This window comes from Halichoerus grypus, chromosome 7 (genome assembly GCF_964656455.1).
Source record: "Halichoerus grypus chromosome 7, mHalGry1.hap1.1, whole genome shotgun sequence".
In the NCBI taxonomy this organism is placed as follows: Eukaryota; Metazoa; Chordata; class Mammalia; order Carnivora; family Phocidae; genus Halichoerus; species Halichoerus grypus.
In genome coordinates this window covers 20047974-20062709 of record NC_135718.1, presented here as the reverse complement: position 1 = coordinate 20062709, position 14736 = coordinate 20047974, and the positions used below count along the sequence as shown (strand labels likewise).

At 49.1% G+C, this 14736-nt stretch overlaps 1 protein-coding gene across 2 annotated transcripts in view; it reads right to left on the bottom strand.

Annotated features, from left to right (window-relative positions):
• Window positions 1-232: 232 nt before the first annotated feature.
• Window positions 233-14736, bottom strand: part of XPNPEP1 (X-prolyl aminopeptidase 1) — a 49719-nt gene continuing 35215 nt past the window's right edge. For both annotated transcript variants that reach the window (XM_036070036.2, XM_036070037.2), the window contains exons 11-21: window positions 14639-14728; window positions 14004-14054; window positions 12590-12648; window positions 12375-12452; window positions 10439-10510; window positions 8899-8959; window positions 7366-7435; window positions 6312-6485; window positions 5501-5577; window positions 4214-4312; window positions 233-787 (exon numbers count right to left, since the gene is read on the bottom strand). In XM_036070036.2, coding sequence (XP_035925929.2) covers window positions 659-787; window positions 4214-4312; window positions 5501-5577; window positions 6312-6485; window positions 7366-7435; window positions 8899-8959; window positions 10439-10510; window positions 12375-12452; window positions 12590-12648; window positions 14004-14054; window positions 14639-14728 — 960 coding nt within the window. In that variant the 3' untranslated portion in view covers window positions 233-658. The remainder of the gene's footprint in view (window positions 788-4213; window positions 4313-5500; window positions 5578-6311; window positions 6486-7365; window positions 7436-8898; window positions 8960-10438; window positions 10511-12374; window positions 12453-12589; window positions 12649-14003; window positions 14055-14638; window positions 14729-14736) is intronic.

Here is a 14736-nt window from a genome sequence, read left to right as displayed (position 1 = left end):
ACCATGGAAGACTCACTTTTGACATTATACTCACCAAAATATTAGGTTTTCCAGAGAAAAGAAAAAGGCTTTCCAGTTAAGCCAGACAATATGTGGGGAGGCCAGGGATCTCTCCTGAAAGGGGACCTTCTATCTAGAAAATGTCTCCCCCAAAGGCCACCAGTCCTGGAGATGAGCTTGCCTAACATGCGGGGTGGACAGTGCTGAGAGGAAAGACACAGCTGAGACAAAGCACATTCTGACATTTTATTCATTGATCATAAATACAGTCTCATGAATCAAGGTGATCATGAATAATGTACTAGCACCTGGAACCTGACCATCAGAGAGCAAGCACTGTGTTTCACCATCACTGGCCAGAGAACTCACTGCGGCTGCTCGGGGCGTCTCCCTGAGCGAGTGACCAGCTTTGCGGGGACCCTCCTTCTGGTGCAGCAATTTTATTCTCGGCTCGTTCTCAACAATTAAAAAAATCATAAAAGATTGAGTGTTTGCAAGAAAATATCAAAGAGGATAAGAAGATTTCTCAGTTCTTCTTAGAATCTCAAAGTAAAAAGGGGAAGAAGGAAGGGAAGAGAGGAAAGGGGACAGATGTCAGGGATCTGGCAGGCTTCTTCCCTTCCCCAGAGCATTTTACAAAAACAAAAACCAGGGAGGATTAATGCTGCTTGGAGATGGGCTGCGTCTCCCTGATGAGCCACTCGAGAGCTTCCTGGCGGCCCTGCTTCTGCAATTCCTTCCCGATCACGTCCCTGCAGGTCAGGTGGTAATTGTTGAGCCAGTCACACTGCAAGACGGGAGAAAGACAGGCAGTATTCACACCTCTCCCAGAGGCTACATGGGCAAACCGGGAGAGGCCCCCGGGTGCGGAGATCATGAGTTGAGGGCAGAGATACACAAAACCTTTTCCCCCTGCTCAGGGACGAGTAACTTCCTTGGGCTGCATTTCCCTGGAAATCAAGGGGACAAGGCCATGCTGCTTACGGTAAAATGCTTCCAGAACAGTCTACTGCAGGTGGACTGGCAATGACTGTGAAGGAACTATAAATACCTGAGAGCAAGTCATGGCTTCGGGCTTCCCTGGGTGCAGAGTAACCTGTAACCAGGTATCCTTCCCAACAGGACCCCCAAGCCATACTCACAGGACACTTTCAGAGGGACGGGGCAGGGGGTCTGGTAGGTCCTACACCCACCCATGTGGCCTCCTTCCCTCACACCTCAGCCATCTCGGGGTGGCAGTGGAGGGGAGGGGGGCTGAAAACTAGCCCTAGAGGGCTGGTGAAACTCCTGCTAAGAGACACACCTGAAGGTGTCGCACCAATGCACTGAGCCTCCTACCCATTTCCACTGACAGAGCTGAATAAACTGGGATCCGCCAAGCCCCCACGGTCCTGTGAGTGTGGCTATCTAGATGAACCCCAAACCCCTGGGGACCAAGGACTCTGGTGCTGCAGGGTGGGGCCGGGAGCTTCACTTGCAGACACTCAATGGAATGTGCCCACCGCCCCAGGAGATCTTTTAAAAAGAGGTAAGAAGGGAGGAGGTCTGACAGGACGTGGTGCCTGGGTCGGGGCGGATCCACAAGGGCCTAACGGTGAAAGTTCCGCGCCGTAAAAGGGTGAACTCTCCCCTCCCTGGGGTGGGGCAGGTGTGAAGGCTGGAGTGAAGCAAGTTCTCCCAGAGGACGACCACCCATTCTCTTCACTGGCCATGAAGTGGGCCCGACCCGACACTCAGCTGCAGCGAAGTTGGCAAGACGGACCCCGCCATCCGCGCCCCTGCTGCCACGAGCCACACGCCATCTGGGAAGGCAGCGCTGTTACAGAAGCACGGGCACCGGGGACCCGGTACCAAGTCCGGACCAGGTACCAAGGACGAGCTCCGGGGCTGTGATGGGCAGACGGACACGGCCGTACTGCCAAAGGGCTTCCACCCAGCCAGGGCTCCGCTCCCCACGCGTAAGAGCCTACTGGCCCCTGCTGGGGGTGGGAGCGGGACAGGGAGTCAAAAGCAAGCAAACTGCTGCGGGCCAGGCAGGGCTACGAGACAGCCTGCAGTCCAAAGCAGCCAAGCCCGGAGCCAAGGTGAGACCCCCGAGGCCCTTTCAGTTGTACGCGCAGCCTCAGGGGGGCCTGACCAACATTCCAAAGGCCCCGAAAGTCTGCAGCTGCCCACGTTCATGACCAAAGTCCTCAACTGCCATCTGGTGATAAATGACGGGAATGCAAACCCAACCCAAAAAGTCCTTAAAGTAACCAAAAACACTGTCAGTTTGGGAGGTGGTAAGGGGCATGACTGAGTACTTTAAAAGCCAAATAGACAGAATCTGGTTGTGGGGCATTACTGTGCCTTCTGACAGAATGAGGCCCCAGATTTAAGTGGTATATGGAAGGAGGTTTTTTTTTTTTTTTTTGCTAAAAGAGACAATAAATGTACTCTGCTTGGTATGTTAAATACATCTACTGTTTATTTGTAGGAACTTGCTTATGATCTAAGGGTAAGAAGCTATTATCTGCCTTATAAAAACTAATCGGCAGAAAGAAGAGTTCAGTGCTTCGGCCACACAAGGTATAGTAATGAACCACTGAGTACAACAGAGCCCACTGGTCTATGTTCAATGTCATGGGGTGGACGGAGCCAGGTTAACAAAAGTCCTCCCTCAAGGAAGAATGGCCTCACTCAACCTTCCTCACACACTATTTCTGTGGATAAGGTGGAATGTCATTGGGAGGAAGCCTCCTGATGAGCACACTTTATGTGGACAGCAGGGACTGCCTGACCTGGAGCTGCATGGTAGGAAGCCACGGCCTTGGGCTTCTGAGAGCAAAGTGACTTCGAACGGGAGAGCCCCTTGCTAAGACCCTGGAAGCTGTACCCGAGGCCATGAGAAGAGACCCTGGCTCCTACGGAGCACAAAGGACTCAAGCCGGTGGCTTCCACGTCCGCTCATGTGTTCTTGTCCCCTCTCCCCTAAGCCAGGGACCGCTGGAGGGACTCTTCCTGCCAGGCCCACACCGGACACTGTGCCGCTAACAAGCAGTTTCCTGCCCGGCACCCTCGACAAGCTGAATAAACCCACAACGGTCGCCTCGTTTAGGGGCCATGAGCGGGGATGTCTGGCCGGTCAAGGACACTGACGGGTAAGCAGAGGTGCCCACACTAAGCAGGAAGCGATGACCTTTTGCTGTCACCCCTCTGTGAGAGGGTCAGGAGAAGAGGCTTCTGGCTGGGAGAGTCCCATTCCACGGTCCAGTTCAGAGGCACCTTTCCTAGTGCCGGGCATGGGGCCAGGTGGGCACCGCGGAGGATGTCTCAAGAGGCGCTTCCCCGTGGCCGGGGTGAGGTCAGTAGCTGCTCTGGCCACAGGAACTTACTCCTACGGGACCTGCCAGGCTCGTCCTGCCTTTGGCTCCCGCCACTCATTTGCCATTTGCAGGGACTTCCGACCACCTGCCTTGCTCTGAAACTTGTGTCCTTCTGGCTTCTGGCTCCCTGGCTCAGGAACTGTTTGGTCTGTCCAGTGCTAACTCTTCCCGCCCTGTTTCTGACCCGTCTCTGCTCCGATTTTGATCACCTGCCTGATCCCTCAAGCCTTACTCACCCAGGTCCCAGGGCCCGTCACCTCACCTGGCCTTGTGGGCCTGGGGACCCAGCACAGGACTGAAGGGGTTTCAAGACCTGTATCCCTCGGAGCTTGACAGTGAGCCCCACTGTGCTCCTAGCTTTAGGAAGAGCTTCACAGCCCGGAGTGACCAGAAGAGTAGGCACCGCCTCTCTCCTTGTCTGTGTGAAAACTGGGCGTATGATAATAGATTTCGCTTTTCATTCCCTTAATGTTTCATTCAACACAAGAAAACAATCTGGTACATGCAGTGGCCAACAGGCCCTACCACCCATCTGGCTCCTCCTAGGAAGACACATGGCCCATGGTTTGCTAAACGCTCAGTGCAGCCGTGGCTCGTGCCCTCAAGGAAAGCAATGGCGAACTAGTCCCACTCAAGAAACCTTACCGCCCCACAATGGTGCAGGGAGGACTACCTCTACCTAGAGAGCCAACAAATACAGGAAAAGCATCTACAGTCCTCAGCAGACCTTGGATTTTCAGACTCAGGTGGCACAGATCTCTAAATTACAAAGTGAGAAGAGATGAGAGAATGTAAGGTAGCTCTCCACCCCCACTCCCACTCTGTCTCCTCCAAGCCACCCTCATTACCTCTTTGTCTGTAAGAGAATCCACATCTATCATTTTGGTCTGTATCGGAACCAAAGTTAAAGGTTCAAAGGTGAGGCTTCCCCGGTTATTGAAGTTATACTGTTGGAAAAGGAAGAAAACAGAGGCTTTTACTCCGATCTACCCCAATGAACCACCATGAGGTCATTCCCACCAGCCATGACCACCCCCCAGGGCAGGTGTGAACGGGAACCAAGAAGGGGTTTGCTGGTCAGCATCTTCAGGGGGCCCAGGAGGCACGACGAACCCATTGGATGCCACTGTCCTAGAGCTGCCCCGCTGCGCCAACAGCCACCATCGGGGAAAGCCGAGGGGCTCTGAGCAGCAGGTCCCCAGGCTAACGTCCACTGTGACAGAGAAGCAATGGGGGCAGAGCATGGCGGTGTCTGGATGAGGGGCATCACTGGTTTTGGTTCTCAAGACTCTACCAGAGTGCAAGTCCCCAGCATCACTTTTATTTAACAGTTAACCACGTGTCCTGCCTCGACCAGCCAGTCCCATCTGGTGACAGATAGCAGGTTTATCCATGCTACAGAGTACGGACTGGCCAGGGCACCTGAGAGCATGCTGGGTCTCTGTTCCTGGAAAGGCCTCTGGGAGCGAGGTGAGAGGCCACTCTCAAGGTGACTTCGATGTGGAAGCAGAGAGCAGAGGCCCGCACGCTGAGGAAGCCACTTCCCTCCAACTGTTCGATTTCCACCATCACCCACAGAAAAGCAATAAACGGGTCTTCTGGGTAAAGCCTAACACCTAAGCCCTCTAACCTCTTGGTAATAGTGATGGGGAGAAGGTGAAGTGCCTGTCTTCTGGAAGGCAACAGACCCGTCTCATCACCAGCCTGTGGGGCCTGACCTACCGTATAACTAAGGGTTCCTCAGCTTTACCCAATAAAAATCATTTGAGGCATTTGTTGAAAACACAGTTTCCAGGCCGTGGCCCCGGGTCTGGGAGGGGCCTTTAAACAAGCACCTCCCCGACCCCCAGCATCATGACAAGGAGATGCCTCTAGTAAACTCAGAGCCCCAGATCCCATCAGGCAGGGGCCTGCCTTGTGCCCCAGGAATCCCAGTTCTGGGTCCCAGTTCATTATGGATTTTCTTTCTGGCTTCTGCAGAGGAGACTGATTTCTAGGAGACTCCCTTATATTGGGGAGGAAGCTCCATTTTGGCCCCAGAATGGCACACTCTTGGCTCCAAAGACAAGTATCTTCATCTTCCCTCATTAAAAAATAAGGAAAATTTAAAAATAAATAAACAGCCAATTACCTACCTTGGTCTTCACAGGAACCACCAGGACCACATTTTCAATGCGAATTCCAAAAGCCCCATCTTCATAATACCCTGGCTCTAAAAAAAAAAAAAAAAATCAAACCCAGAAATGAGAAGCAGCCCGTGATGAGCACGTACACGCGGAGCAGAAGTGCTTGCTCCCGGGATGACAGCCCCAGCCTGAAGGAGGAGGGGATACAAGCAAACAGCCCACTCAGTCCGGGGACAAGAGCCCAGAGATGCCGCCTCCTCCCACACGGCCACTTCCAACAGGTACTCGAGGAACAGAAAGAAAGGTTCTAAAGTCCCTGAAAACTTGTGCCAGGGTGGGGAGTACAATAGCAGAGGATCCACCAAATAAGTCACGGTGCCCATTCATAAGACATAACGAAGCAGGCATCAAACTCTATGCACAGAGATCTGGTAATGACATGGGAAAAGTACATTAAGTAAGCAAGCTGAATACAAACAATACATCCAGTATAATCTGAATGAGGAGAACAAAAGATGTATGCGCATATAAAAGACCAAAAGCTAATACATCAAAACATGAAGCAATGTTTCCCCTGAGCGGCTGGATTATAAGTGATTTTCACTTTCTTCCACATGCTGTCCCACGGCCTCACCTTTTCTAAAATGAACACGTATCACTTTTATAATCATAAAAAGTTGTTGTTCTTGTTTAATTCAAGGTGACAAGAGGGGGAAATTATATCCAATTTACTTTAAGATAATCAAAAGATAAGCAACAACAGAGAGCCTTCAAACAGGCTCGAAGACCCATGCACACCCTGGATGTGAGCGACACTTACCATCAGTGACAATCATGCCTGCCTCCAAGGGCTCATCGGAGAACGTTTTATAACTGATGCCACAAGGGCCCTCGTGAACATTCAGAAAAGACCCAACACCGTGACCCGTTCCGTGCAGGTAATCCAGGCCAGAATCCCATAAAGCTGAGCGGGCAAACGAGTCAAGAAGGTGTCCTGAAAGACACATAAAGAACCACTTGATGATATTTGTCCAGTACTTTTCAATTTGCAAAGCACTTTAGAGATTAGATTTATTATGTTTGGCTCCAGAACAGAAACCAGCATGTAAAAGTGACTGGAGGGTTCTGATTTCAAGCCAGCACAAGAAAGAACTAACAATGCGAGCTCCCGAGACGGCCGCGCCCCCGCCAGCCAGAGCTCAGTCTAAAGCGGGAGGACTGTGTCCAGGAAGCCAGTAAAGGGGCTGGACGCCTGCAGCACTAAGGGTGTGGCTGAGGCAGACTTTCCCTTCCCAGCTCTGGGACCCTGCAGCTTCAGAATTACAAAGATGAGACTCTAAGGAAACAGATGCCCAGGGGGATGAGTGCAGACCTAACCTAAGCAGATTCAAGGCCCAGGTCTTGTCAACTCCCCGTCCAATGCCCCATCCATCAGTCCTCGAGCAGACCGGCATGTATCTGAAGTCAGGTTCCCAGTAAAATAAATCCCGACAAGGGTCCCAAAAGGAGGCACAGGCCCCGCAAGGCAGGACAGACAGGAGGCTGCACCAACCAACTTCCACCTGGGCCCGGAGGCCTTCATGCGCTGGCCGCCTTCTCCTGGGAGCCACCTGCCTGTGTCATCTGACACCCCAGGTGGTCAGGAGAGAGGTCCACCGCTGACGTTAAGCCCAAACCGAAGCCTGGCTCCCTGGGAAGCCCGCCGAGCTCAGTCAGTGGGTCTAGGAGACTCACTCCACACAGCACTTGCCCTGGCTGGGCCTGAAGGGGCCGGGGCTGACAGGAAACAAAGGACATGTTCTTCCGCTCAGACTTAGACATGTCTGGTGCCTGAACAAGGAAAAGCCTGCCAGATGACAGAAGGACCCACCTACCTTTGGTTCCAGTCGGGAAAACGGCTGCACTCACAGCTATGTGGCCCTTGAGGACATATGTGAAGCATTCCTGCCAAAGAAAACCCAGGGGCATGTTGCAGAACGAGGACAGATGCTTCAGTCCTGGAGTTTCCCGGCAGCTCAGAAAACCCTGCCTCTAAAGGTTTTTAGGAATACCACAGAGAAAATCAGAGTAAAAAGAAAAAACTCTGGTGGAAAAACAAAAAGCTTGGCCATGGGACCAATTTTCTAGAAAATCTTGAAATTAAATTTAGTTAAAAGGAACTGTCAGAGAGATGACCCCACAGGCCCTCCCCTTGTAATGAACATTCTGACACACTCTGGCTGAGCCTGAGAAAGACGAGCAGAAGTCATAAAACTACCGATGACGCGAGCTGACATTTACCGAGCTACTCCTCTGTGCTGGGCATGGTACTAAGCACTGAGCACTTCATCCCACACCGGTGCTGGAGATGCTGTTGTCATCCTCACTTGGCAGAGAGATGAACCAGCCTGCCAGGTGGTGTAGTTCGTAAGTGGTGGCATCTGGCCTTGAAGCCAGGAGTCCAGGATCAACATCTGTCCCCTACCCAAATTAGACTCAGGGGTGATCCCTACTGCCCGGGTAAGAAAAGTGACGCTTGGAGGGTTAGTGGCCAGTAAGGTGCAGAGCCAGCACTGAACCCACACTCTTCCGTCTGGCCTGGAGCTCTTTATCCAGCACAGAAAGGAGTCACACCAAAGGTACGTGGAGCCGAGGTCAGATTCTTTAAGGTGCTCGTGCCTACAAACAGGGCAGGTGCAGGACTAAAACTATGAAATCTGCTCTGCTGCACTGCGTAAAACTCTCTTCCTGTAGGAGCTCCTAGAAAAACAGATTCACTCAGGGACTCAACCAACATCTGCTGGGTAGTGACTGATCCGGGAACTTGCAAGGGTCCTGGAACCGCTATAACCAGCCTTGGAGGCAGGTACTCATATCCCCATTTTTATGGACGTGTCTAAGTGCTTTACTCCAGGCCACAGAGCCAGCAAACAGCAGAGAAGACCTGAAATCCAGTGTCCAGACTCCTACCTCACCGTCATCTCCTCCTCTCCATGCCAGGCAGACCAGAAACTGAGCAGTGTATACCATTTTAGAGGCTTCCTGAGCTAAGCCTATAAATGGAAATGCTGAACTTGAAAGAAGAAGGGGGGGGTGGCTTTCAGAATCAAATGTAGACGCTGTTTGTAAAAAGTATACATTTCACTACCCTACTCCCATCCCCAAAGAGATTTCCTGATTCAAGAGAATACTGACGCTGTTTAAACTTGAATCTGAGTTACTCTGACCTTAGCAGACAGAATGCTTTTAAAATTTCTCCAGTAATTAATTAAATGGACATCATAAAGCAGAGAAGCCTGACTCCACAGTAATGAGCTATTTTACTATCCCACATATAAATTTTCTTTCATTGTACGATTCCTTTTCCTAAGAGCAATGCTGTTGTTAAGAAAGCAGAGAGGGCTCTCCAGTTTCCTGCCCCACCTTACCTTCTCATAGGCTGTAGGGGTCCCAAAATGCATGGTCCGTGTCACATCTGTCGTTCCATCCCTTTCCAAAAGAAAGGACAAATTAGTTTTCACTCAAAATAAGCTTTGGCTCAGGCTGCCTAGGTGGTGCAGTTAGGCATGGCACTCAGCAAGGAATCTGCTTGAGATTCTCTCTCCCTCTCCCTCTGACCCTCCTGCTCGTGCTCTCTCTAAAATAAATAAATCTTCTTCTAAATAAATAAATAAAATGACACGAAGTATGAAAGCAAGGATGGCCTGAGGTAGTGAGAGTGGACTCAGTCGGGCCCTGACACACACACACTCTTGGTCTACAGTGTGAGGACTGTTTCATGGGTGACACTACACGGGGTTATAAACGAGAAGGAGGAGGACAAAGGAAATAGGAGCAAGTAGGAGCCTGATTCTATCAAAAGAGGGCCAACCTCTAATTCTTCCCATCAGGACAGCAAAGGACTGGACCCTACAATTACCCAAAGACATCTCTTAGAATGCACTAATCCACACCCCTGACATAGAAAGGGTAACTTCTGGAATCTTGCTAAAATTTAGACGTGAACCAAAATTTACACCAGAACCCAAACGATCTCAACACCCTGAGCTCTAAGCTGTTATTATGAGTACCGACCCATGTGTCCCGAGGCTAGGCTGTGATTTCCATCTATGTGGTGGAGCCCGCTTAATAATCAGGCTCTCCAGGGGCACCCGGGTGGCTCAGTCGGTTAAACAACTGACTTGGTTTTGGCTCAGGTCATGATCTCAGGGTGGTGGGATGGAGCCCTGCGTCAGGCTCTGCGCTCAGCGCGGAGTCCGCTTGAGATTCTTTCCCTCTTTGTCCCCCCTCTTCCCTTCCCCCTGCTCTCGCTCTCTCTCTCCCTAAAATAAAATAAAATCTTTAAAAATAAAAAAATAATCAGGCTCTCCATCAGCCATAGTCCCAACTGCAATGGGAACGGAGCATTAAAACTGCTCGCGCTATCTTCATGCAGACAACACCTATTCCAGCACCTTCTCGTGGGTTCCACATTGGGACCCAGCCAAATCTTGGGTTCTCCTCTGAGAAACATCCTAGAGGATGAATAGGACAGGAGCGAGACATGAAGATGGAAATTCAGAAATTCAGGGGCAACCCCAGTTTCTCATTTACTCATTTAAAGTTAATCCCTCACTTCCCAAGGCGATGAGGGCGCTACAAGTCCAGAGAACTAGCAGGCTGTTTATGAACTAGGGCAGAAGGCTTTCCAACGGTTTTGAAAGCTTGCTTTCAGTTATTTATTTAGTATTTAACAACTTCCGGCCAAGAACTAAACATTTCTATCAAACGGTCTTTTGTGGGAAGAGTCACCACTGGACAACTTCAAGCAGAGGTGAAAAAAAGGACAAGACATGAGAAGGATTCCATTAGGGGCTGGCGCACAGTGAGATTCCCATCTGGGCACCCTCCGCTGGAGCCTGGCTTGCCCCCTATTCAACTTTTTTGACCCGACACCATCCTGTTCTATGGCAGCCCTAGTTCACTTACTTGTATTGGGCTCCCGAGTCGATCAGGTACACTTCATCTAGCGACAATGTCCTATTCGTCTCAGGGACCGGCCTAAGAAAGTTAATTAAAAATTAATTATTCCACAAATGTACTTGCTGAATCTGGGAGGAGACATATGAGAGTTCCTTATACTATTCTTACAACTTACATAGGTCTGAAAATATATCAAAATTTAAAGTTACCCACTAAATTGATTATTCCAAATAATTTAATCTTCTAGAACTACTCAAAGACCCAGTCAACCTATCTCCCCAACTGGATAAAGAGCTCAAGAGAAGGAAGAATAACATATTTCCTCATATCTATCTCCATTTGTGTCTGGAACAAAACAGGTTAATGAAATAGTTGTAAAAGCTACAAAAACAATCATCATCAGATGCGAGAGGACCAAGCTAGAGTCTTGAGAACTGGGAATACAGCAGCCAGGAGGCACCTGTCTCTGGATGTGGGGTCCCAGGCCCCATGTGCTTCCCAGACCAAGAGACAGACAGGAGGTAAATGTCTCAATTTGGGAGAAAAAGTAAAGGGGTTTTTATTAGGAAAAGGAGTGAATCACAATGTTCTTATGCCATAGCACTTTTTTTTAATGAACATGAAGTATTTTAAAAAAGTGATCTGATTCCCCCATGCCATTTCCAGACAGTACCACTGCACTGGAAAATGCTAGAAGGAGTAAGGGCATTCCAAGTCTCTACCCTGCAGCTGAGAAAGGGACTCGTTCATTTCCAGGCGCCACCCCCTCTCTTCAGCACGAAGGGCATCAGTGGTCACTCCAGCCAAATGACTGGAACCAGCTCCAGGCCCTGCTTCTCAACAGGCTTCCAACAGCCCACGGCGAAAAAATGCCAAAGCAGAAGCAGACTTCTCCCACCTTGATCTGAAATTTTTTAATGTGTTAATTACATGCAAAATTCTAGGATAGTATCCAGCCAAGAAATTCACCACCTGAATTAAACATAAGACAAAAACTGAAAGTCCTTTTTATATTTTAATTTTAGAACAGAAGCATTAATAGGAGAGAACTGCACAATCACATCCGTGACTGTCTCCCACATACAGGTTCAAAATATGCCCCAAGACTAAAAGCTCTAAAAACAATTATTAAGAGTGTGCGGGGAGGGGGGACCCCTGCCTGTGTACAGCACAGTGAGAAAGACCAAGTGTCCCTCCACTGATTGTGTACATCATACACACAGAGCAAAGAACTCAAAATGCCCGACACTAGGCAAAACCATTCGCCTGGGCAAATCTGAAGCTGGTGTCCAATGAGCAAGCCACATTCCACTTCCCACCGTCTCCACAGGCAGATCAATCCTAAACTTATCAGTGCCCATCCCGTCTCACAGCACAGGGAATGCTCCACTCTGTGAGTCCACAGGCTCTTGGAGTCATCTGCTGAAATCCCCCACAGGCTGGGCACCCAGCTTTAAGCCCACAGGGAGGGAAGAAAGGGTGCTGATTACCTCCCTCACCACAGGATGCTCAACAACCTAGTGCTAAGTTTTTCAGTATGGGGATGATGGAGCTCACAAGACGTTTGGACTCATGCATCAAAAAGGCTGCCATTATCAGCAAAGACAAACACTAAAATATTCTGATCACCATGATCAAGAGCTATGAATACACCTCCTGTTGCCTCGGAAAGGAAAGAGGGGGACAATCCGTTTGACTACCTCATGGAGAAGGTCAACACCATACACCTGAGCCTAAGAGGAGGCTCCCAAAAGGCAGAGACTTGGAGATTTAAAGGAAACGAGAGAAAGCAAGTCCTCGTTTCCCATCTAAGAACAGTCTCAACAGACACAGGGAGGTGGGCACTGGGGCCCCTGGTAAACTAGTGTCGTCTTCCCCCCCACCCCGGGCTCCTGCAGAAGCAGCAGCAAAGCCAGGCAGCAAGCTCCTCCGCATGCCTTACGCGTAGTGAATGATGGCGCCATTGGGTCCCGTACTAGAGATCGTTGGGAAGCTCAGGTCCACAAAGTCAGCCTGCTGCCTAGAACAGAAAGACACAGAGAGCAGAGCGGCGTGAAGGATTTTATTGTGCCAAGAACAGGGGCCCTCTCAGCCTCATTTAACTCGCCAAAGAAATGCCCACAAGGTTCAGGCCCCCACACACACACGGATCCTCACCTGCGAAATTCCTCGGCTTTGTCAGCAGCTGAGATCTCTGACACGCCACCTTTGGGCACCTACAAGGGAGTTGCTTATAAATCATGTGGGGTGATAAATTCATGTGCTTCATACAAGTTAAAGGGGATGCAGTAAAAGCTTATTTTTTCCTCACTTCCCATGTCCCAACTGTCCCACCTCCAGGACACAGCCAATGTCTCATCTTTAACCAGGAGGGAATTTCCAAAGACTCTCATCAGAGCTATCTAAAGTAGAAGGATTTCTATCCTTTCAATTTTCCACTCAACTATTTGTCTCAGTGTTATATCCTAAAGCCTCCCCCAAACTTAATCCAGCTAAGTTTAAAAATTCAAAAGCATCTCCTGCTAGGATATCATCCTAAGAAAGTCATCCTGAATAAATAAAAAAGACCAATGCAAAGATATTATTACAGGTTGACTGATAATAGCAAAAAAAAAATTAAAAATGATCTAAACACTTGAAAATAGGAGGAATGGCAAATTGGTCTAAGCACCAAACGCAATCTCTCTACTTGGATCCCTTTTTTTTGTTTATTTTTTTTTTAATGCAAGTAGAGCTGACACACGATGCTATGTTAGTTACAGGTGTACGAAACAGTGATTCAGCATCTCTGTGTTACGCTGTGCTCACCAGAAGTGTAGCTACCATCTGTCACCACACAACGCTTTCACAATTTGGATTCTTTTTTAAAGGCCTCAAAGCACATGGAGAAGGCTCACACTATGGTACTAAGTGAATAAAATAAAATACAAAACCATATCTATACACTGAGAGACATGTAAAAATGATTTACACAGAAGAACAACAGCCAGAGGAAATAAACTAGTTACATAGGTGGGAGTAAGCGTGATATTCTTTTCCCACTTTAAGCTACTTTTAAAGAGTTGTTTATATAATATTTAAAGGGAACATGAGATTGTTTAATAACAGCACAAAGAAATCCCCTGCTGTCAACCGTAAGGAATGAAAAGGCAAGAAACTAATGGCCAAGAATCAATTTACTATCAAAAGTTTTACATCTTAAACTGAAGTCCAAAATGTACACAAAGATCTTTTTCTCTTAATACAGTCAGCTTGCCGATAATATTATTGTGAACCACTTTTCCTTATAATGAAATTCCACTTAGTTAATAAGACAATGCCTTGACCCAAAAAGGATCCTCTCAGTTAAGGAAATTCTTCCTTCATCTGTGTTACTATTTTCTACAATTAAAAAAATTTCTAAATACACACCAAATTTCCAGAAAGAACCACCAAGAGAAGAGTCCTAAAATTAGATCAAGACCTTGGACCTCATGGTCTCCAGAGCACGGAAGGGGCCACGGTTAGAATCACATGTTGACAGTTTCTGAATAACCGAAATCCACGTGTTAAACAAAGACTAAGAACCAACCTCTTTCTCCAGCCAGTTAAAGAGTTCACAGAGGGCAACAGCATCTTTAATCTGTGCAAACAACGGAGACATTTTTTAAAAAGTTATTACTGAAAATCAGCTGGGCAAATTCAGAGCCCAGCCCCAACATGGGACTGGGACGGCTGGAGCCACGGGGCACGACCACCGGCAATCAGGGCTTCCCACGCAGGCACGCCCTGTAAACACGTCTGCAGCAGTCCCCACCAGCAGGGACAGGGCTCCTCGGCTGTTGAGGAGCTCAGGCACAACCAGGAAAGGGCCTACCGGAGAGCAGGGGCAAATCCCTCAGCGGGTTCACTCCCGCCCTCCAGAAGCAGGAAAGGCAAGCCACTGGCAAAAGCCATCTGTGGGCCTCGCATCTGTCCAGACCCACTGCTGGCCTTGAAACATACTCTGGGCCATTTAAGAAGCATCATCATCATCACCTTTTTTGGGGGGGTATGCTATACTTTGTAAAGATGTAGCCTATTGAGTATTCTATTTCATGCTCTCATTAACGCTGAAAGGCTCAAAGAATTTGCCATCTTGTGCCAGGCTCAAAGCCACCCAGCACGCGAGGGACTGGGCCTTCCGACCACCATACACCCCTCCTCTGCACAGGCTGCTTGACTCACGTGAGCTCGCCTCATGCCTTCTGATTCGGCAGAATTCTTCACAGCTTTGGCGATGCAGATGGGGGTGTAAGGCATACAGCATCGACGATCCTAGGGGC